Here is a 23,268-nt window from a genome sequence, read left to right as displayed (position 1 = left end):
TGCCTTGAGATGTTCAGGACTCTTGTTCTGGGCATTTTGTAAGTAATTGTAAGCATTTTCATGCAGGCACAGTGACTGGTGCATTCTGAGTAGCATATTGCACACTCGTTTGGTGCTATATAGCTGTGACCTTCAAAAGTAGCAGCTGTCTAATTTCCTTGGCTTGATTACGGATCATACAGGAGCGAGGGATTTGGCTGATCAAAAACAAGCTTTAGGGCCAACTGCTGCCAAATATGAATTGTTTGGATGGATTAGGTTAATACACCACACCCTAGATTCTGAATGTGTGGTTTCTCAAGACAAGTATCCATATCTCATATATATATATATATATATATATAGCTGGTTGTTGAAATTTTAAGCAGCAATGGTAAACTCCCACTTCTAACTGCAACAATGGCTTCCATCAGGAGTAAACAACTCCTGTTTTACCCCTGTTCTCAAAACGGAGGGCAGTAACTATGGCTATACCCCCATATGTTGGGTGGTGGAGGGAACATGTATATTTTCAAAAGGAATCACTAGCCAAATATTTCTGCAGGTAAACTCTTAATCATGCATTTTGGGGTGGTTGGATGGTTTGTTTTTATTTTGTTTTGCACCATCTCTTTCATGCCCTGCAGGGGAAAAACAGCAGATGAGTGACTTGCAGGCTTTTCCAGCAATAATTTAACACCAAACTACCCCTTTGCCAAGTGCAAACTCTACAGCAGTAGCAGCAGCAGCAGGGGTCAAATCCAGCAACAGCGGTAAGCGCATCTGATGGTAATCTGCTAGTGCAAACACACCATTACTTAGAGAACTATTATTTTCAGAAAAAAACAGACAAGTGTGCATTTTAGAATCCTGCATGTTGAGTTGAAAATGTGGTCTCCCCTCCCCACTTCCTTTTCTTTTTAAATTTTAAACCAAACGGCACACTGGGTTCCCCCTTTGGTGAAGAAGGGACCCCTATATTGCCCCGATCCCAAGTGATCCGTGCTGAACGCTGGCTGCCCCGTATCATTAGAGGGGAAAACAGTCCTGTTCCTGTGAATACCAGAAAGAAACGGTGTGTCATGGAAGTTTTGTCCTGGGGCCTGTGCATTTTCAAAACTGAGTCTCTTCCCCTCCACCTCCCCACCCCTGCCACCGCTTAAAATATTTCATATGGACTGTATCTCAGAGTAAACTCATTGCAATTAATGGACATTGTGACTAATTTCATATATGTTAATAAAAACAATTGGTCCATCAGGCCCAGGACTACTCTGACCAACAGCAGCTCCTAAAAGTTACATTCAGAGGTCTTTGCCATCACAATAAGCACCCAGACCACAGACTGCACGCAAAAGGTTCTGTGTTCAAAGCATGTGTTTCCCTAGTAAGTTACAGCTCTGCCCCTAAATTAAGTTATTTTCAATATGGGCATGGCTAGTTTAGGTACATTAATTCCATTGGGTCTACTCTGAGTTAGTTGGATACAACTGTTTCTCGCTGCCCTGAAGACCCTCCCAAAGGGAAGAGGGTTGGATATGGAGAAGGAGGTAAAGAATCCAGAGTAAAACATCACCCAGATCACTTCCTGCTATCCTTGCTTGGTACTCTGTTTTCTTTCTAGAAAGGTGTGGGGAACCTTTGGCCCTCCAGCTGTTGCTGAACTACAACTCCCATCAACCCTAGCTACTGGCCATGCTTGTTGGGGCTGATGGAAGCTGCAGTTCAGCAACATCTGGAGGGTCAAAGGTTCCCCACACCTGACCCTAGAAGCTGTGAGCCACGGCTTCCCGTTCTGGAGCTAAAATTCTTGCTTCTGGAAGGGAAGGCAGACAATTTGCAGCAATTGCACAGGTCACAGCATCCCCATCTAAGCTAGGGAGGATTACTTGGGGGGGCTCAAACCAGATTTTTCCCTCTCTGACATAGAAAAATACAATTCCCCCCAAGCAAATGTTGCTTCCACACTAGTTGCTTTCAGTGCTGCTGGTGCATTTCTTTCCCACACTGTGCAGAAAGTAAAATTAAACTGGTGGTTCTGCACAGCACTTAATATTACACTAAATAGATCAGCAATGCCACTCCCCATGGCTAAGAACCTTCTGTAATGCTTGTTCAGAAGAAAGACTCATTAAACAAAGATCCCCGCAACTGTTAATTAAAAGCTTACTGCTGCCAGGTTCAGCCCATTATATTACTTTTTCTTGAATACAGTTCTCCTGCTTTGCCAATTTCTGTTCCTGTGAGCAGGGAGGCTTTAAAGACTGATTGCCTCTCATTATTTTCTTATCATTTTTATGTAGAAAAATAGTACTGTCTATTTTGCTCTATACAAATAAAAAGGGGCTAAAATGGGAGGCAATGCATACTTAAAGCACCTCTGTTCACAGGATCAGAAACTGACAATATTCGGCAGTGAAGGGACTGCTAATATCCCTCCATTGAACTAAACAGAAAGCAATAAAGTGGGGTGAATCTGTACACAGGAAGTTTGTAATTTAAGAGGAGGAGCCCTGAAAAGTCTTTTTAAAGATAAAGGGACCCCTGACCATTAGGTCCAGTCGTGGATGACTCTGGGGTTGCGGCGCTCATCTCGTTTTATTGGCCGAGGGAGCCGGCGTACAGCTTCCAGCTCATGTGGCCAGCATGACTAAGCTGCTTCTGGCGAACCAGAGCAGTGCGCGGAAACACCCGCTGGAGCGGTACCTAGGAGGGACCGAGCAACGGGAGCTCACTCTGTCGCAGGGATTTGAACCGATGACCTTCTGATCAGCAAGCTCTAGACTCTGTGGTTTAACCCACAGTGCCACCCACGTCCCTGAAAAGTCTTTTTTACAAGCCCTAAAATTACCCAAAAAATAGAGACCCCCCCACTACAGATCAGATTTGAAAAAGATGCACAGAGGGTTGTATCTAACTGTGTTCTACTAAGAGTAGACCCATTGAAATGTTAGTAGCACTGACATCGGAGGCAACACAGGAATGCAATTTGTAAGAACTGAGTAAACATAGGGTGATAATTTTAGGGGGAAAGAAGGGCTAGTGTGGAAGCAGCTAGAGTCCCTGCACTACTAACAGCAGCAGTCAGGTGGAAATTAAGCAGGTGCAGTTTCCTTCACCGCCTCTCTGTCCCAAGAGAATCTCTGCTGGTGTAGTTTTAGTTTGTTTCAAAAGCAAGGGGGGAAAGATGGCAACCTCCTTTAGCAACTGGTTGCAATACAAGCTCAATGATTCATTTTCATTCCAGAACAAAACATCTCCCCCCCCCCGCTCACTCTAATATCTAGTAAGAAAAAAGGAGCCTTCTTTGCTTGCTTGCTTTCTTATCCCCCTCCACCCCGCCCCGCTTACCCGCTTTTTAAAAAAATGCAGCTTAAGGCAAAGGTTTGGCAATGCAAAGTAAAATCTACATAAGGCCGCGTGACTTGTGTTTGCAATTTGGAACATCATCTCTGTAAGAACAAAAAATCCACCCACCCACCCATCATCATCATCATCATCATCCAGGGAGAGGAGAAATAAACAAATTGTTGTTTTCTTTTCTACTCTGTTGCATCTGCATCCACTCCCCTTCCCAACTAAATAAAATTAATTTTCTCCCTTCCTCCTCCCATCTCAAAAATAAAACCTCCCTCATTTAATATATATATTAAAAAAACCTTTTCGTTTTTTCTCTCTCTCAGGTGATCCAAGCTAAGTTAATGAGATTGAACTTGAAAACAACAACTGAAGGAAGGAAAAAAGCAACTTTTACAAAGCTGGAAATCAAGTGTGTGGACATTGATTTGTTCGCTCCCTTAGAAACTCGATGTCTGGTGACAAACGTACACACACACACCCCGTCATGCTCTTGAGGGGAGCGTCCTTCCTGTTGAGCGTCTCTAGCACAGTGAGACCCGTTCCGACGGGAAAAGGTAGAATGGTTGCATTATTATTATTATTTCTCTTTTCTGTCATATGAGTTTTAAAAGTGCATCTGGTTGGGGTTTTTTTGCTTAAATATGTTTTCTTAAATATGAAGCGGTTTTTTTCCTCCTCCTCCTCTCTTTGCCCCCACCCCTCCCAATCCACACATAGAGAGAGAGGGGGTCTCATTACCGATGCTTTGGAGGTATCACCACTAGAGGGCGCCCGTCCTTAGGCCTCCACATGAGTACCTGGGCGTCGTTGGCATTGGGTTTCACGAGGGCACTAGGTGGTATTGGCTCGTTCTTGCTTAGGATCTGTGGCTGCTCCTGGGCATGGGGCTCCTTCAGCTTGGCACGGTGCCCCAAAGGTTTGCTGGGGGTCACATCGATGCCCAGCTTCATCCGCCACCGGATTGTCTGAAGGATGACCATCTCGTTGGTGGCTGTGTTGGTGGCAACCAGCCAAGTAGTAAAGCTCTGATCCCTGTGGATGCTTGTGAGCTTGGCCACGTTGCTGTCACTCACTGGGACAGCCCAGGTGACACTTGGGTAGAAGTTATCGTTCATGCTGACGCTGAACTTCCCTTCCTTCTTGGTGGGCCCCACGATGGTACAGGTCTCTGTGGTGTTTCCATACCAGGGGTAATTGACCCCATCCGAGTCGCTGATCGCTTGGATCTTGCCCTCGAGGAGATCTGGGAGTTCCCAGCTTGACCTGCATTTGAGAGGGAAAGGAAAGGAGAAGATGAGCGTTGTTTCTCCTGCAGGGAAGACTTGCGAATCTTGTATAGTGGTACCTCAGGTTACAGACGCTTCAGGTTACAGACTCCGCTAACCCAGAAATAGTACCTCAGGTTAAGAACTTTGCTTCAGGATGAGAGAAACTGGTGGCAGCGGGAGGCCCCATTAGCTAAAGTGGTACCTCAGGTTAAGAACAGTTTCAGGTTAAGAATGGACCTCCAGAATGAATTAAGTTCTTAACCCAAGGTACCACCGTATTCCAGTCTGTAGCACTTCAGCATTTTATCAATTAATGGGCTGCATTAATTGATTTCTAAAATTTATTTATTAAAATTTATTTAATCCCACCCTATGCACAGAGCAGCACACCCTTCCGTGTCCTCCCTCCATCCAGGCAAGCAAGAAGCTTTTATCCAGTGTTCAAGGGCACATTCCAGCCAGGCAAAAGCATGCAAAGCAGGGCCAGTGAGCGAAGTGGCCTGGGGAAGAGTCTTCAGGGGCCATATAGAGAGGCCTGCAGGGCCACATTTGGGCCTTGGGACTGAGGTAGCTGGGAGAATGGGGTTCAAATCCTCCCTCAGCTATGAAGCTCACTGGGTGACCTTTGGCCAGCCACTGTCTCTCAGCCTAACCTACCTCTCAGGGTTGTTGTGAGGATAAAATGCACAGTATCTTGAGTTCCTTGAAAGAATAGTTGGCATCTAAGTGCCATAAATAAATAAATAAATAGCAAGCCAGCCAGCAAACGAACGGTACTGCAGTAAAATTTGCTGTGATTCCTCGGCCACTTTTGCCTTAGGATATGCCTACCAATGTCTTCAAAAGGTAGTCCAGAAAGTTCCCACCCCCTCAGAGCCGTAGCTAAGTGAACTTGCGCCCCTGGCAGAACTGTCCTGATTGCGCCCCCTAGCCACGGACAAATTAGCTCTTCTTTCCGCCTATCCTCCAACCCGCCCCCCTTCACCCATTCAATTCACCCTCTGTTAAAAACCTTTTCTTATGAGGCAATAATCAAAATTTTTACATATTTTTAGCCGATTTTGTGCCCCCCCCCACCTGCACCCTTGGCAGGGGCCCACCTCACCACTCCCTAGCTATGGCCCTCCCCCCCCACCATAGCCCCTGCCACAAAATCCTAAGTGTTGCTGTTTCTCTGCTCCCACAGAAGGCCATGTCTTGTCAAACCACAAATGTCCTGTAAGAAGGAGCCTGACCATCTCAGGATGCATAAAAGATTAACTGAGCACAGGCTCTCTTGACAGAGGAAAAGGAGCTATGGGGCAATTCTTAGCATATGGGAGGCTGACATCTGGGGTTACCACAGGACTGAGAAAAGCCTGGAGGATTTTTTGGTGGGGTGGGGGGAAGTACTCATCCAACTTTCTCCAGTGGGGGGTGAATCAGAGATCACCGTAAGAAAGCAAACGTCTGCTCTCTGTCACATCGTGTGTGCCCATCTGTCTGTCTCAAAATCCCCAGTGAGAGACCCTTTTGGGGAAAGGAGATGATGATGATGATGATGATGATGATGATGATGATGATGATGATTAATCTGGTTTGGTTTTATTTATTTTCAGGCAGAAATTAAGGCCTGGGAAGGACAGGGGATTATCTCCCCAATCCATCACCGGCCAAGTTCAGCAGGTAGGCAGAGCCACCTGACTGGCCCATTACCTGGCATTGCAATGATATCAGGTGGCCTTTGGAAGCCCTTTCCAAAGTGTTACCTTGGTCACGGGGCTTTGCAGATAAGCTGATGGGCGGTGCATTGCCACCCTTTCAACTTTTTACTTGGACTGCAGTTGGCAAAGGCAGATCTAGGGTTGCATGACCAGTGTGGAGCTTCTGGGGTGCTGCAACTGCAATATCCAACGGGGTGCTGGATATTGGCGTTGCACAGGGCACCACTGAAATTTGAGACGTCAAGGTCCGCCACTGCACCTGGCATTTTACATAGGACAGAAGGGCATGGCTTGGGTGGAATAGGCTACAGGGCCAAATGGGTGGACCTGGAGGTTTCCAAAGCCCTGCCATAGATATTACAGAAGCACTGCAAGGTGGACAGCAGCGATAGGGAACCTCAGCTAATACCATCCAGATGTTTCTGGTCTCAAACTCCTGGAAGCCAGCATGGTAGCAAATGGCCAGGGACGATTGGAGTTGGAGTTGAGCAATAACAAGGACCCCACAGGTTCCCCATTGCTGGCACTGAGGGTTGTTTTGGGCCTTGGCCCTTCTTTATTGGGGAAAGGATTAGGATGCTCAACTTAAAGAAAAATAAAAAACAACAGTGGGGATTCCTGGAGGAATGCAGGAAGGAGGAAAAAGAAGTCTACTAAATCTTATTTTAATTACTTGGTTTATTAGAAACATTTATACTCCACCTCTCTGCCTGGTGCTGTCAAAAGAGGCCTGCGGAACAGGCTGAGGCTTATCACTCTGAGCCAATATGGCAAATCACCCACCTCCCACCCCCATTGTGTGTGATTTTCGCAATGAAAGAGGGGAAACGAGTGCGCGGCAGAGCGCTGTTTAGGAAACCGAAGGGAAGGGGAGGCGTAAAAAGCAGATGGTACGAGGCTGACAGGAAACGTTCTGGCACATACATCTATGGGGAGGAAACTTGCACAACCCCCCGGGGCCCTCACTCGCCTTGCACGTGGCTAATACTGGCATTCGCAAGCAATTAAATCCGCCTACAAATTTCAGCAGGAGGAAGGGAATGGGGCTTCATTGCCCTTTTTATGGCTGACAAGAAAGCCCACTGCATACACACACAGAGTCCATCCCATATCCCTTGCCAGCTGTTGTCCTTGACTCAATCTCACCTGAGGGTGGCTGCAGCTCAGTGGCGGAGCATCTGCTGTGCATGCAGAAGGTCCCAGGTTCGAATCATGGGAACTGGAGCCTTATTGACATTTAGATGAAGGACTACAATTCAGTAGCAGAATATCTGCTTTGCATGCAGAAGATCACAGGTTTAATCCCGATTGGCATATCTTGGTAAGGTTTGGAAAGGCTCCCATTTGAGATTCTGGAGAGTCACTGCTGGTCAGGATAGACAATTCTGAACTAAATGGACCATTGGCCTCAGTATAAGGCAATTTCCTGTGTTTCCTATGACCTTATCTCTTTCAAACCAGCTATTATATTCACCAGTGGCCGATTTGCAAGAGAGCATGGCCATAGTTCGGTGGGAAAAACCTACCCTTTGCAAGCAAAAGTTCCCAGGTTCATTCCATCCCCACCATCTCCAGCTAAAAGGAGCAGGAAGCAAGATCCCTCTCTGTCTGACACCCTGGACAACCAGTCAATGTATGGCCACATCCACACCATATATTTAAAACAGTATCATACCACTTTAAATTGTCATGGCTTCCCCACAAGAATTCTGGGAGCTGTGGTTTGTTAAGGGGGCTCAGAGTTGTCTAACAACCAATCCCTCTTCACAGGGAACTCTGGGAGTGGTGGAAACTGGTGTCCTCTGGATGTTGCTGGCAGACAACTCGCATCATGCCTTGCCATTGACAATGCTGGTCTAATGGGAGCCCAAAAGAATCAGAGGGCACCAGGTTAGGGAAGGCTGTAGGACTACAACTCCCATTATCCCCAATCTGCTGCCTGGAGTTGATAGGAGTTTTGAGTTCAACAATGTCTTAGAGGGGACCAGGTTTGGGGAGGCTAATATGAGCGATATTAGGGTCAGAGGGACAAATCAGCTAAGACAGAATGGAGCAGGGTTTAATCAATACCCACATTCATACCTGACCCTTTGCTTCCACATTAAATGTGGTGCTTTGAGTCCCTTTTTAAACTGGGGCACCTTGGTTGTCTGGCATACAAATAGGTATGAGAAGAGGGTGGCAATTGATGGGGTGGCGGCTCAGATGTTGTAACAGCACAGAAAGCTCTGCATAAAGTAGTGGGGGGCAATTATATTTTCCTATGAAGATTTTAAGGGGAAGGTGCATCCACAGAGCTTTCTCCCACATAAAAAGTTGCACGTTTCCCAACTGTCTGTTACCTTCCTTCCCCACCTCCCTGCTTTCTGCTTTCCAATGCATTTTGCATGCTTAAAAAATAAAGATGGCTGCAAAAGTGATTTAGTAATAATAATAATAATAATCCTGTTTTCCAGCCTTCTAAATCCTAGGCTAATCGTAATCCTAATTTTCTTTCTAGGTACCGAGTGGTTTTTTCCCCTCCAGGGTTTGTTTAACTTGAATAGAGGCAACAGAATTTTGTCTGGTTGAGGATTGGCCATCAACACAATGCTGTATAGAGGATACAGGCAAGATTGTAAAATTCGTGGTTTTGAGTCCAAGGGTCTAGTAAAGGTAAAGGGACCCCTAACCATTAGGTCTAGTCGTGGCCGACTCTGGGGTTGCAGCGCTCATCTCGCTTTATTGGCCAAGGGAGCCGGCGTACAGCTTCCGGGTCATGTGGCCAGCATGACTAAGCCGCTTCTGGAGAACCAGAGCAGCACACGGAAATGCCGTTTACCTTCCCACCAGAGCAGTACCTATTTATCTACTTGCACTTTGACGTGCTTTGGAACTGCTAGGTTGGCAGAAGCTGGGACCGAACAACGGGAGCTCACCCCGTCGCGGGGATTCGAACCACCGACCTTCTGATCAGCAAGTCCTAGGCTCTGTGGTTTAACCCACAGCGCCACCCGCGTCCCGTGTACTTAGTCTAGATCTCTCTAAATTCCTGGATCTAGAAAGTGTTAGAATTTAATGAAGGCTTGAGGTGTTAAAACTGGTTGCAAGACCTCTCAAATCCCTGGATGCAGCAAATGTTAAAAGCTAATGAAGCCAGGCTAGCTTCCTATGTTGAGGTGAGTGACTGAGTTCTGGGCCATTAAGAGAACAAAGGATAATGGGCTTTTGTGAGACAGATAAAGCCAGAGTTTACAGCAGAGAGGTTTGAGTTAGCTGTTATGTGAGCTAGAAGCTGGAGGCGGTAATGTGACCTAGAAGTAAAGCAGCAAGCTGGAACACCACAGAGGCAGAGCACAATGTTGGCTGCCTGTCTAAATGCAAGGCTGGAGCTATGGGAGAAACAAAACCCTTTTGGGGTGTTGATACTGTGAACCCCTCCAGGGTGTTGATACTGTGAACCCCTCCATCAAAGGCTCAGTTTGCATATATAGTGGTACCTCAGGTTACAGACGCTTCAGGTTACAGATGCTTCAGGTTACAGACTTGGCTAACCCAGAAGTAGTACCTCGGGTTAAGAACTTTACCTCAGGATGAGAACAGAAATCATGCGGCAGCGGCAGGAGGCCCCATTAGCTAAAGTGGTACCTCAGGTTAAGAACAGTTTCAATTTAAGAACGGACCTCCAGAACGAATTAAGTTCTTAACCAGAGGTACCACAATATGTGTAAATAAACTGTGTATTATAAAAACACCACAGTCTCTGCTGTGCCCCGTTCCCAAAAGGGGACACAGACCCTGGGTAAGTACCTGGAACCCCTGGAATCTTGCATCGCTCATAGAGATTGGGGTGTTGGCCAATAATACCTCGTCTGTGGATGGAGCCAGGGGTGGGTGGGAGGTTTTATTAAACCCATACGCTTATCTGCTAAGCTCCGTCCTTGAAGCATCGGAATCCACCAGCCCCTACCACTGCCTCCCCAAAGAAACCAATAGGCCTCATGTCTATCAAGCATCTGTGCTACAGTGTCTACCATGGTTCTCTATGGGGAGATATTAAAGATGTTGGGGTGATGGTGGTGGTCATTCATTCAATCAGTCAGTCAGTCAATTTATAGACTGTTTGGTTAAAATCAACTATAAGCTGTGAACAAAGGGCAAAGGCAGATGGAAAGGGCTGGCTCAGCTTTGTAGCAATCCATAGACTAAGTCCAGCCCCAAAGATTGTGGGGGCGGGGGGAGAGGGAGAAAAAAGTATGGCAGCCATCTCTCGTGTAGAACTATGCAAGCTTTCTGAGTTACACAGAACCCTTCAGCAAAGCTATTAATGGAGGAAACCTAGACGAAATCCGCAATCTTATTCCTTTCCAATCACATCTCTCTCGCACAAGGGACAACAGGGAGTCTGCTGTTTTTAAGAGGATTGCAGATTTAGTGTTTGCGGCATTGAGCACATACAAGCACCAAATCCATCCCTGGCATTTCTGCCATTCTGAAATGTAATCTCTCAGATGGGGAAGGTTTTGTGCTTAAGGAAACACAACAGAGAACACAGGAGGGTGGGGGCGGGGAATCTCCATGCAATTTTGTTCTTCACAATCCCTTTGGCCCTATTATTCTACAAATGTACTTGCCATTTTGCTTAAAATGATCTCCTGTTGCTTTTCAAATAGCAACCTTTAAAACCAGAGACTTGTCTAATCTGGCCAGAGTTCACCTCTGCTTCATACTACAAAGAGACCAAGCGGGTAGTATAAAAGCGCAGATTTTCCTGTGCCAGACATCAGCCCCACAGTTTGCCTTACTGCACTTCATAGTGGGTGGAGCAGGGCAGAGAGGCTGTGAACCAAATAGACACAAGCTCTTGGGCAGACAGAATGCAACACCCCCCCCCCCAAAAAAAGCCATTCAAGAGATTTAATAGAAATAGGATTAGGATACAGACAGGGTTCTGTTTAAGCCATGAATTCTATTTTAGATTTGCCCTGAAATGAGTGGAATACTTGCAGGTCTCCTGAGCATTTGGGCGGGGGGGGGGGGGTGTTTGGCCTTGCTACTGCACAACCATCACCAGCCCCTGCATGCCTGGGATTTAGAAGTAAAGAGTAGGGTTGGTCCTAAGTGCCTTGGACTAAAACTCACCAGGGTGGGAGCTCTAGAAATCTGTTTGTAAAGAGCTTCAGCATGCATATAGGGTCACAAGCTTAGGGCCACATGTGGCCCCAAGGTTTCAGATTTCCTAGTGCTGCTTTAGAAACTAACGCTTCCCTTTCAGCCGTCTGCTAAGATGGGAAAGGTGAGCAGCGTAATTGTGAGCACTTAGACACACACACCCTCAGAAGCTGGCAGAATTTTTGCCAACACACTGAAGAATGGGGGTTATAAGTAGGATGTTTCTTCTCCTGTTTTACTTCCTGCTTCAACCCGCTGTTTCCGTTTAGGTTCAGAATGCTGCAGACACCGTTTGAATATATATATATTAAATCTTAGGAAGGAGAATAAGTGTGTGGTGGGGGAGAGAAATCACTTGATAGGAAGCAATAAGATCTGCCATTTGGTCACATGGTGACCAACGAACGACCCATCGCCCATCTGTCTAGTGCCAAGGGTGAAATGCAATTGCAGTAGTTCGTTCAATCTCCAGCATCTTAATGTATTTTAAAGTACACTTTACCCTAGTATATGCACGTTCGTATAAATTACTTGGCTGGAGAACTGCACTGGGGGGGGGGGGAATCAAGAGCATATTGAACTTTGATGCATGGCCATGTTTCAGTACGTGCGTTCTTTGGGAAGTGTGATTTAGGTAGGTTCTCCTTTAAATGCAGACTGAATCAAATTTACGCCCCAATCTAACCTCTGGATGAACACAGAAAGCTGCAAGATAATTGGACCATCTAGACAGCGTACTGTCCGCACCACAGCCTTCCACAACTGGGGGGCTCCAAATGTTTTGGACTACAATTCCCATCCACCCCAGGCAACATTGCCTATAGTCAGGGGTAGGGATGTGCATGAAGTTTGTATTTTTTGAATTGCTTACAAAATATGTAATTCACTAGGCTATTTCATGCCTTCATCAAAGCAAGCACACATCAAGCAAGATTCGGTGAGTGTTCATAGGATTACGATGCCCTAAGCTATATTATTTTTGGGGAACAGTTTCTTTTTTGGAGTAGGGGACACGTTTTTCGTAAGTATCCTGCTAAGTTAGCTCCACTATTCGCAAGTAATTTCATTAACACATATATTGTACTCCTGTAGTACAATTATGTAAACCAAAGTGCGCTATTGATTGGTTGGCCAGAATCCACGTGATGAAACATACACCAAAGTTTCCAAAAACAATTACAAAATCTTAACACGGGCAAAGAGCGCAGGGATGAAGGAGAAACAAAATTATGGCTCTTCCCCTCACCACATTGAGGTCTGCCAGGCTGGAGCAATTTGAAGTACTTATGTTAAAGTCATAGATCAGAGATGGGGAGGGCCACATTCGCTCATGGTCAGCCTTCTTGGGGCCACATGTCATTGGTAAGTGACGCCAGAGGTTCCAGGCAGACAGGAGCACCTATGGGTGAGGGTGTGAATTGGGGAAAGTCCCAAGGGCCAGACGGGCTTTCAGGGCCTAATTTGGTCCCTGCACTCTTGCCATTTATAGTTTTTATAGTTTAAAGGGAGATTCCCCAAAGGACTACCAGCACACGTACAAGCTTGCCCTGGTTCTTATAATCAATCTCTATTAACTAACGAATGAAATAACATTATTATTATGTACTTATTTTTCTTATTAAAAGAAATTTGTTCTTATTTTTCTTATTACTTCCTGCCCTTTCCCCCAAAGGAACACAGGATGGCAAACATACAACACTGATAAAACAAAATTTCTTAAAAGTAACTCCAATACATGTGCAGACTTGGGAAAAAGCTCAGCTTTAAAAGGCTTGTTGAAAAGAGGAATGAAGGTCTTAAGTAGGCACTGAAAAGGCAACAGAGACAGCAACCTGTCTAATATTTAAAGGGAGGGAATTCGAAAGGGTAGTTGCCACCACACTATAAGGCCCTATTCCTACATTGTGAGGAATGGATCTCCTAATAAGATGGTAACTGCCAGGGCTTTTTTTCAAAAAGAAAACGAGGTGCTGGAACTAAAGTTGTTGATTGTTGAGACTTTTTTAGGGGGAGCAACCAGCCCCAAACACCATTGAGGTGCCGGAACTTGTTTCCGATGAGTTCCACCTGGGGGAAAAAATCTAGTGGAGGATTCCATTATTCAACTAGTCAGGCAAGTTTCTTGGTGAGTTAAGGCTGTGACTAATGGAGAAACAAGACCCTTCTGGTCCGCTGTGAGAAACTTAAGGGCCAGCTCACGAAATGGCAGCACACCAGGATGTGGGCTGCAGTACACTCTGAATCACTGGAGATACTTCCCCAGCGATGGCATATACACACCCAAAACAGAAAGCATCTGAATGATCTGGGCTGGCGCAGCAGCTGAAAGACTGAAGGCCTCATGAGCCCTTCAGATTAGCTGGACGCAAACTCCCCAACTGAGCCCAGCCAATAGGGCCAATGGTCAAGGGTGAGCGGTGTTCTGCCTCCACTGTCAGGGCAACATGCCTCTCTGTATACCAGTTTCTGGAGATCGTAAGCAGGCAGAGTGCTGTTGCACTCAAGTCCTACTTGCTGGCTGGCTTCCCATTAAGGCATTCTGGTTGGTGCTGGATTAGATGGGCCTTTGGCCTGATTCAGCAGCCAGCCTCTTCTTAAGTTAATTCAGTGAAATGAAATAAACGAAAAACTTAACCAGGCAGGGCTGCTCTTATGATGAATGAAAGACAGGATATAAACAGGATCAATGCATCAACATGAATAGCAGAAGGGGAATGAGTATAAACAGGCCCTTTTGGCTGTTTGAGGACTAGAAACTCTGTGTGTGGATTTGCAAGGCTGTTTTAGGACAGAGTAGCTTTTTTACAACTTGATTCCTTCTCTCCTCTTTCTGCTTATCTAGCTTACTCACTTCTACAGAGGTTTCCCTTCTTTCAGTTCTCTTTTTTGGGGAAAGCAAGTGAGTGGCTCTCTCTTATTAATGTGACATTTCCATCTATCCTCTCACCCACACACAATGCTCAGCCCCCAAGATTTGGCCAGTGTCAGAGCGGTCAGCCCTGCAGCCATCTGCTCCCTCTATAGTTTACGCTTGCCAAGTCCCTGTCATCCCTTTTCTGCCTGTGGGGTGCACATTCTTTTACTGCAATAATAATTTTAAAAAGCACATCCCCAGAGCAGCCCACCTCAACATGCTGCTGAAGGAATTCCTTGCTGTGTCCTGCATAAGAGTCTCCCCCACCCCTGGGTCCTTTTTATTGTGCAAATCATTACTATTTGAGCTCTGCTTAGTATTGGGGTGGTTATATGTGATGATGTTTTCAATACTGTTTTGTTTTCTCATGCAAAGAGATGGAGGGGGTCTAACAATTTCAGTTCTCCGTGTTTCTCACTTTTCCAATCTTCGGTTTTCCACATTTGTGCAGCAATATGCAATTAAAAAAAAATCCTAATGGAAATTGGATGGAATTTCCATGCAAATTTCTCCTAATAAACAAACTTTGGTATGCAATTCTGACTAATGTACATGTTTGCAAGCAATTTCCACCTAATATAATGAATGCTATGTATGTATATAGTTTTATATTGTATCAATGTTTATTTTTTAAATACTTTTTCCCTGTGTTTTTATTGGTTCCTATTTTTATCTGTAAGCCACTTTGAGTCCCATCGGGGAAAATGCAGTGTATAATAATAATAATAATAATAATAATAATAATGTATGCTATATTATTCACTATTTGGGGAACTTCATCACAAAATCTGGGTAAGTGTGAAATTGGAAGGATGGCTGTGTTTCGGTTCTGATATTATTTTGGAAAGTGTGGATTTGAGAGATTGGCTTTCACTGCCGACTGAGTGGAATCTCTCCCCTGCCCATAGTGCCTGAAAATGAACACAGGAAGTTGCCTTATACTGATGTTTTCTTTATGACACTTTGCACACAGGGGTGGAAAGTGCAGGAAGAGAGAGGGCTCATGTGCTCTGGTCTCGCTTGAGGGTTTCCCATCGGCATCTGGGTGGCCCTGTGAGAAGAGGATGGTGGACTAGATGGGCCATTGGAATGACCCAGCAGCCAGGCTCTTCCTATGTTCTCATGGCAAGAGGGAGCAGTCAGAATTGTTTTCAGTACAGCCTTTAAAGACAAGCCTACCATTAGGTGGAGCAAGGCAAGCACCTAAAACACACTCCCGTGGGCAGTGGGGAAGAGGGAGTCCTCCTTTGGAAACCCCAACTATTCTCTATGGGAGGACAGAGCTATATTTATTTCCCTGCACGCCCCATAAGCTGGCCTGCTCTCCTGAGCTGCAACCAAAGCTGTAGCCCTTCAACTGCCCATCCAGTTGGCTCCTGTGCATAGAGAGGCAATGTTAGGGCGCAATTTTGACAGACAGCACACTGGCTTGGGTTAGCCTTGCTTAGGGCCTCTTTTTCATTGTGGCTGCTCTCCCCTCAAACTTCCTCAGGGCTATTTCAGGCAGCCTTCCCCACGGCTTCCTGTTTTAAGGGAGAAGCAGAGTTGGGGGAGTGGCGGAGGGGGAAAACCACATGCCTCTCAAGTCCTTATGATCTGAACCTACTTTTTAAAGCCGGCTTTCTCCTCCTGGCTTAGTGGCGGCGAGCCCAGGGGGGTCAAGTGTAGTCCTTCAAACCTCTCCATAGTCACTTTTTATTCCATACATGTAAGAACATTAAAAAGAGCCTGGTAGATCCAGCCCACACTGCCTCCTGAGGAGGCAGATTTCATAAATGTACTTCTTTACATAATGCACAATTACTTTTCTGTCTGAATCTTCCAACATTCAGCCTCCCTGGATGTCCCTGAGTAATGAGAATAGGGAGAAGAACTTTACTCTATCCACTATTTATGCATCTCTATCATGCCATCCCTTAACTCGTCTTTTCTCTAAACTAAAAAGCCCCAAACGTTGTGACTTTTCCCCACAGGGGAGCTGATCCACTGCCTGCATCACTTTGGTTGCTACCTTAACTTTCATGGCTCCTTAACTTTCATGGTTTCACTTCACAGTCCTCCATCGTCTCCTGAGACAAATGGGTGCCAACAATAGTTTGTTGTGGGTTATTAGGAGCTTCCCTCACAGAGACAGAATTCCCAGCACATGACTGCTAAAAGGGGTAAGAGTACTGTAAATGCATGATGGGGACATGGCCCACTCAGCTTTCAGGACTCTCCTCAAGCCACGCCCCCTTCGCTTGCCACGCCCCCTTTCTCCAGACCAGGGAAGGTAAAGGCACAGGTGCCTCTGTTCTAACTACAGTCACATGGAAGTGGTGGGCGGGGCCAGAACAAAAATGGGAGCAGCAAAGAGGATGTGAATTTGACAACTGCACAGTGGGCTGGCTTCTACACAAACTCACCCACCCTTCTGTTCTCCATTCAAGCAACCAAGAGCCATAATAATTTTCAAGGACACATCCCAGCAGGGCAAAAAAAACACCCAAGGAGGATGTGAAGTAAGAACAGTGAGGGCCAACAGGTTACATTTGGTTTCCCAAACCTTGGCTGGAGGTAAAAAATAAAAATAGGAGGGTAAATGAGATCCTGCTGTACAGTGGTACCTCGGGTTACATACGCTTCAGGTTACATACGCTTCAGGTTACAGATTCCACTAACCCAGTAATAGTGCTTCAGGTTAAGAACTTTGCTTCAGGATGAGAACAGAAATCGTGCTCTGGCGGCACGGCGGCAGCAGGAGGCCCCATTAGCTAAAGTGGTGCTTCAGGTTAAGAACAGTTTTAGGTTAAGAATAGACCTCCGGAACAAATTAAGTACTTAACCCGAGGTACCACTGTATTTGATGTTTGGGGAAATTATAATTTGTGGCAGACCCATGGTTGCAGAATGCCCTCACCTAAAAGATATGTGGGGCTCTAAAAATATTTTATACACGACTGCTTTTAAGTGAGGGTGTGTAAGAGGCAAAGGCCACCATTTTTACTGGGATGCGAAATGTTCTGCTGTTGCTGCTATTATTATTGATAATAGTGTGTTGTTTGATACTTTATACAGCTTTAACTTTTTTTTTTATGTTGTCAGGCTGCCCTGCTGGAGAGGGGCTATTCTGAAAGATGAGGCAGCGTATTAATAATTTAATTTCAATATAAATATAAATTTAATTTCAATATTAAAAGCACCTCAAGAGCATGATGCATTTGTAGCTAGACTGATGGAAGCTTTTTCCGTCCGAGGGCCACACTCTCCATCTAAGGGCCCTATACCATAAGCTACTCTCCAGCCACTCAGAAGCCAGAGATTTGCAAATACCTCCATCCAGGGAAGCAAAAGGCATCGCAGTTCAAGGGCACAGTCCAGTCAGGCCAAAAGTGCCCAAGGAGCACCCCAAATCACCCAGGACCTGGGGAGGGAGTGTTGCCTGGGAAATAATCCCGAGGACCAACGAGAGACATCCGAAGGTGTCCCCCATTTGCATTCAATAGTGACTTGATTTAAAACAAACAAACAAACAAACCTGCTTTACTTGCAAATTGTACCATGATCCTTACTGGACTGAAGCAACTATTTCAGATTTTAAAGACTCAGAGGAAGGAGGTCAGATTTCTAAGAAATATAACTGTTTAAATTTCTGAAGAGCCTTAACTTCATTATTTAGATATCTGGGCATATATTTAGATATCTGGGCAAGGAGGTACCTAAGCTCCGTCTCAGGACTGCTGTGAGAATGAATGGGGTTGCCTGCCCTAAATCTTAACAAACACGGAATATCCCTATAAGAGTTGCTTGTGCCCTGGGCATAATGAGATTCCTGTGCTACAGAGACTCCCCACTTCTTTGGGGGTGGGAGAGGGGGTGGAATACGGATGCAAACGTGGAAAGTTTAAAAGAGACCCTCTCAGAGAGCAGAGCAGGCTCTGAGTCAGTGTAGGAAGAGGCCCCTGGCGACTTCCTCCGCTGCTCCCTTGTGTGAGAACAGATAAGGAAACTCGCTACAAGCAGAAAGCCGCCTTTTCCTGTGCTGAAAGACCCAAAGGTTTCCTTGGACAACCGTGCCAGTGAATCCATCCATTTCGGTTTCTCTCACTTTTCCCAATTCTTAAATTAAGATTTCCACATCCCTTTGCGATTAAAAAGACCCTCATGAAAATTAATAAGCGTTTCAGAGCACGTTTCTCCAAACATTCACATTTTTGCTATGCTATCTTGCCTAAGGGGCAGTTTTTGCAAACCCATTTCCCCTTAACACAATGTATTTTCAATACAATGTTTTCACTAATAAAGGTGTTTTTATGCACACTTTAACCCTGTTGTATGTGTTTTTTGTACCCATTACTTGGTTGGAACAGTTCATTGCAAAATCTGGAGAAGTATAAAGTTCAAAGAATGTTTCAGGAAGTGCTAATTAGTGTAAGTTCCCCCTTCAAATGTGAACAGAATTTGATTTCTGTCCCATCCCTACTGGTGATGCAGGAAGCCAATTTTCCCTTAAACTCACTGCCAGGTTGTTGCAGTGGCCATGACAGGAAGGGATCAAAACACAGGCCATTTAAATTATAGCCACTCGGCTAATATACACCTACAAATGTGGCCTGCAGCAAAAGGTGGCAGTGGGGAGTGGTCCTGTTCAGGCCTCCAGCCAGCCATGCCCTTTCTTAGGGTACTCCATTCCATTCCTGCTTCCTTTCCCAGAGCAGATATTCTTCTGTGTCACCACTAAGAATTCTTGATTCTATTTGGGCTATTTGAGGAGGACATTAGGATTTCACCATAAATATTTGCTATGCATTTGCAAAACTTTAGTTCCCCTCCTTGAGCATGCTGATATTATCCCTCATGTTTCTCAGCATGTCCAATTTTGGATACAGTCCCACCGGTACTCACCAGCTGAGTTTGCTATTAGAAGAAGCCGGTTTAAAGAATTCAGTTCCTCCCCCCAACATTCCATCACACCCCAGCAGGAACAAAAAGCAGGACCTATACAGATTGGGACTGACCTGACCCTTAACGGAAAGGGGAAGACACATTTAGCCCCATTCACTGACACCCTCCCCCCAAAATTGCATTTTCTTACATAAGTGAATGAGACGGGACAGCTGGGAGGTGGAATGTGTTGGAAGGAGCCATAGATCACTGGTAGATAGGGCAAGTGCTTTGCAAGCAGACAGTCCCAGATTTGATCCTTGGCATCTCCTGCTAAACAAATCCCAGAGCAGGTGAGGAGAAAGACCTGGGAGCCTGGAGAGTCAGGAGCAGCCAGAGCAGGCATGCAGTCATTCTGTGACCTGGTATCAAGGCAGGTTCCAGGGACCTTATGAGGAGAAATGAAGCACTGGATTTGGAGGGAGGGTGATAATGAGGGACAAACCTGCCCTACAAAACTGGATGCCACCAGTGACAGGAGGATAAGTAACGCAGAAAGCTACTTTATACCAAATCAGAACCTTCATTCCTCTAGCTCCATATTGTCTACACCAGGGGTCAGCAAACTTTTTCAGCAGGGGGCCGGTCCACTGTCCCTCAGACCTTGGGGGACGACGACTATATTTTGAAAAATAATAATGAATGAATTCCAATGCCCCCACAAATAACCCAGAGATGCATTCTAAATAAAAGCACACATTCTACTCATGTAAAGGTAAAGGTTAAGGGACCCCTGACCATTAGGTCCAGTCGTGGCCGACTCTGGGGTTGCGGCGCTCATCCCGCTTTATTGGCCGAGGGAGCCGGTGTACAGCTTCCGGGACATGTGGCCAGCATGACTAAGCCGCTTCTGGCGAACCAGAGCAGCGCACGGAAATGCCGCTTACCTTCCCGCCGGAGCGGTACCTATTTATCTACTTGCACTTTGACGTGCATTCGAACTGCTAGGTTGGCAAGAGCAGGGACCGAGCAACGGGAGCTCACCCAGTCGTGGGGATTTGAAGCACCGACCTTCTGATTGGCAAGTCCTAGGCTCTGTGGTTTAACCCACAGCCCCACCAGTAAAACCATGCTAATTCCCGGACCGTCCACGGGCCGTATTTAGAAGGCAACTGGTCTGGATCGGCCCCTGGGCCTTAGTTTGCCTACCCATTCTCTAGAATGTCAGGCAAGGGATAGAGCCCAAGCCCTCCCTGGAGATTCCAAGAATCAAACCAGGGACACCTGCATGCAAAGTGGGTGCTCTAACACTGAGCTATGACCATCATCCTAAAACACAGGAAGGAACTGTATACTGAGTCACACCATAGGTCCATCTAGCTCAGCACTGTTTAAAAGGCTCTCTGGGGTTTTAAGTAGAGAGACTTGTCCCAGTCCTACTTGCACATGCTGGGGAATGAACCTGGGACCTTCTGCCTGAAAAGTAGGTGCTCTGCCACTGAGCCATGGGTCCCTTATCCAATTGTACAGCAGGTTGCACCCCTTGGTAAAAATCCTTGCAGTGTACAAGTCCCTTCCCCCCCCCCCCATCCCCAGGTACCATAACAAGTTAAATCTAATACACGCAGCCGATACTGTACCACTCACATTCCGTGTTCCCCGTAGTGATTGTAGAACTCCATGTGACTACAGGCCTGGATCCAGCCGACGATCCAGGTCTCTTTTCTGGGGAGAGGAGGCACCAACACCTGAGCAGAAGCCCGGAAGTGCGGGGTCCGGTATCTCAGAACCACACTGGACGACTCATCAATGTTGGTAGGGACGGGGTCGATGGAGGCCTTAACTTCAATGACAGTAATACTCTCCCGAAAACCTTTTGATTTGCAGCTAATGCTCTGAATACAGCCCATGGCCCACAACACCAGTACGATTTCCAAAAGGCGCCAACAATCCTCATCTGTTATCTCAAAACCGATATCCATAGGATAGAAGAGTCATCGTGGGAAAAGTTTCGCTATATATACACATATAGATATAAATTTGAATCCCACTATTTGTTGGAGTAACAGGTTTTGCAGCGCTTTCTTCGTGAGTGGGGCCTTTTGGGTATGTAAACTTCTGTGCAATGGCAGACAAAAGTCTGATAAATACTATTTTGGATAAGCAAGGAAAACTGTATATAAAAGAGATGCAGGTTCAGCAAATAAATATATCTTGGTTTTGTTTGGTTTCCCTTCAGCCTTCCTTTCTTCGAATGCAGTCGGTTATTTACTCTTGCATCGCACTCTTGGTCTTTTATTCCTTTTTTATAGATTTCTTTGGATTAAAAAAAAAATCCTTTTAAAGCAGAATGCTGATGGTCTATATGAATAATAAATCCATCCCTTTTGGTCTGTCTCCTCAGCTTCTCATAGACAACGTGGAGTTTTCACTTCACTTCCTGACATCCAGTTATTCCCAACTTCCCCTTAGTAAAAACAAAAAGGGAAAAAAGACTTTAAACACACACATACACACAAAACACCACAATAAGGAAAAGACCAACAGTAAGTTTTAACAAATAACAAACTTTTCTACCCCTCCTCCCCCATGCGGGCTTCTGAAAAAACAGGTTTCGCTGATTTTTATAAGAAAAGCAACCCACAATAAATAGCTCAAAAAATAATAAAACACAAGTTTTACTAACATATCAAATTTGCCCTGTTTTGCATTTAAAAAGAAAAATCCATGAAGGAGGAAAAGAAAAGGGAAATGGGTGCACTCAATGAGTTTCTCTTCCCAGTTAAGAGAAAACATCAAACTAAAAAAGAAGTCTATGAATTAAAGTATCCAATTTATCGTGGCAGCCGTTTGAAGGCTGGAACCTCGTTCTGTCACATTTATGACTTCATGCACCTGATGAAAAGGCACCTCTGGAAGAAAGGGGATGACAGCACGCTGTAACAATGCAGTCCTAACCATGGCAACTTGAAAGCAAGTCTCACTGACTTCCACGTATGTGGTTATACAGCAGCCTAAAGCTGCAATCCTCCACTTACCTGGGAGTAAGTCCCACTGAATTCAATAGTGCTCACTCCTGAGAATACAATGGTTAGGACTTAGGATTGCATGGCAATCCTGGATAACACAGTGTTCTTTTTCACTGCAGCAAACAAGTTCCTCATTTCTAAACAAGAAATCTTAGCTACAACTCAGCCAAGAACAAGCCAGTTAAGAGTCCTTAGGGTAGCTGAAAGGAACAGGCTTAATAAGGGTGCTCAGCACCAGGCACTATTCTCTTCTAGTTCATCCCTTACTTTGATACACACACATACACACCACCCTTCTTTCGCTTCCTTTCAGAATGCTCTGCTGGGCAGTAAAGCAAAAATAATTAAGAAATAAAATGAAACACCAAGGCAGCTAATTCAGAAACCTCTCTGTCACAATCACAGACACTATAGTACCTTGTTAAGTCACTTCTAAATATAATATATATGGGCCCTAGCCAGCAGCCAAACTTTTAAAAAGTTTTACTAGATTTCAACAGAAGCACGTGCTTCAATTGTCTCCCTTTTTTGAAATCGAGGAGGAATTGTTATAAATGCTCAAAAGTGACTTGGATTGCGTCGAAAACACAATCGGTAAGTTGAGTCCTGGCTCTCCTGGAAAGAAAAACTTATTTATTTTCTAAGCCTCTAAAAACATCCGCGATGCCTTACTTTTCGAAACGCCCCACCAAGAGGGGAAGGAAGATGAATTTGAGTCTCTTAATAGATATATATCTATATACATATATTTTTAAAAGCCCCAAAAAAGGGGAAAAACTTTTGCGTAAAGTTTTGTCTCCTGATGCTGAGAGGGTCTGGTCTGGCGCTAGCGGCGGAGGCTGCTCCTGTGATTGCTGCTGCTGCTGCTGCTACTGCCGCTCCCCGCAGCTGGATGGAGGAGCCCAACCCGGCAGCCCCTCGGTACCGTCCAAGCCCCGTTGCGCATGAATCGCGCCTTTAGTGACCCAACCGCACCTCATAATCGCTTTCCGTGACATCTC

At 45.5% G+C, this 23,268-nt stretch overlaps 1 protein-coding gene across 2 annotated transcripts; it reads right to left on the bottom strand.

Moving 5' to 3' along the window:
- Nucleotides 1–563: 563 nt before the first annotated feature.
- Nucleotides 564–23,176, bottom strand: FAM78A (family with sequence similarity 78 member A). 2 transcript variants are annotated; one of them, XM_081848467.1, is made up of 4 exons: nt 22,940–23,176; nt 20,886–21,705; nt 4,078–4,602; nt 564–620 (listed from the first exon to the last, which is right to left on the bottom strand). In XM_081848467.1, the coding sequence occupies exons 2-4, from the start codon at nt 21,218–21,220 to the stop codon at nt 614–616; spliced, it is 867 nt and encodes a 288-aa protein (XP_081704593.1). In that variant the 5' UTR covers nt 21,221–21,705; nt 22,940–23,176; the 3' UTR covers nt 564–613. The 2 variants fall into 2 exon arrangements, with proteins under 2 accessions (XP_081704593.1, XP_081704592.1); XM_081848466.1 differs by lacking the exon at nt 564–620 and adding an exon at nt 836–1,032 and having other exon boundaries at nt 22,940–23,100.
- Nucleotides 23,177–23,268: the final 92 nt, after the last annotated feature.

Source organism: Podarcis erhardii (genome assembly GCF_964252035.2).
Source record: "Podarcis erhardii genome assembly, chromosome: Z".
NCBI lineage: Eukaryota > Metazoa > Chordata > Lepidosauria > Squamata > Lacertidae > Podarcis > Podarcis erhardii.
Note: the sequence above shows the minus strand (reverse complement) of the source record. Positions and strands in the feature narration are given on the sequence as shown.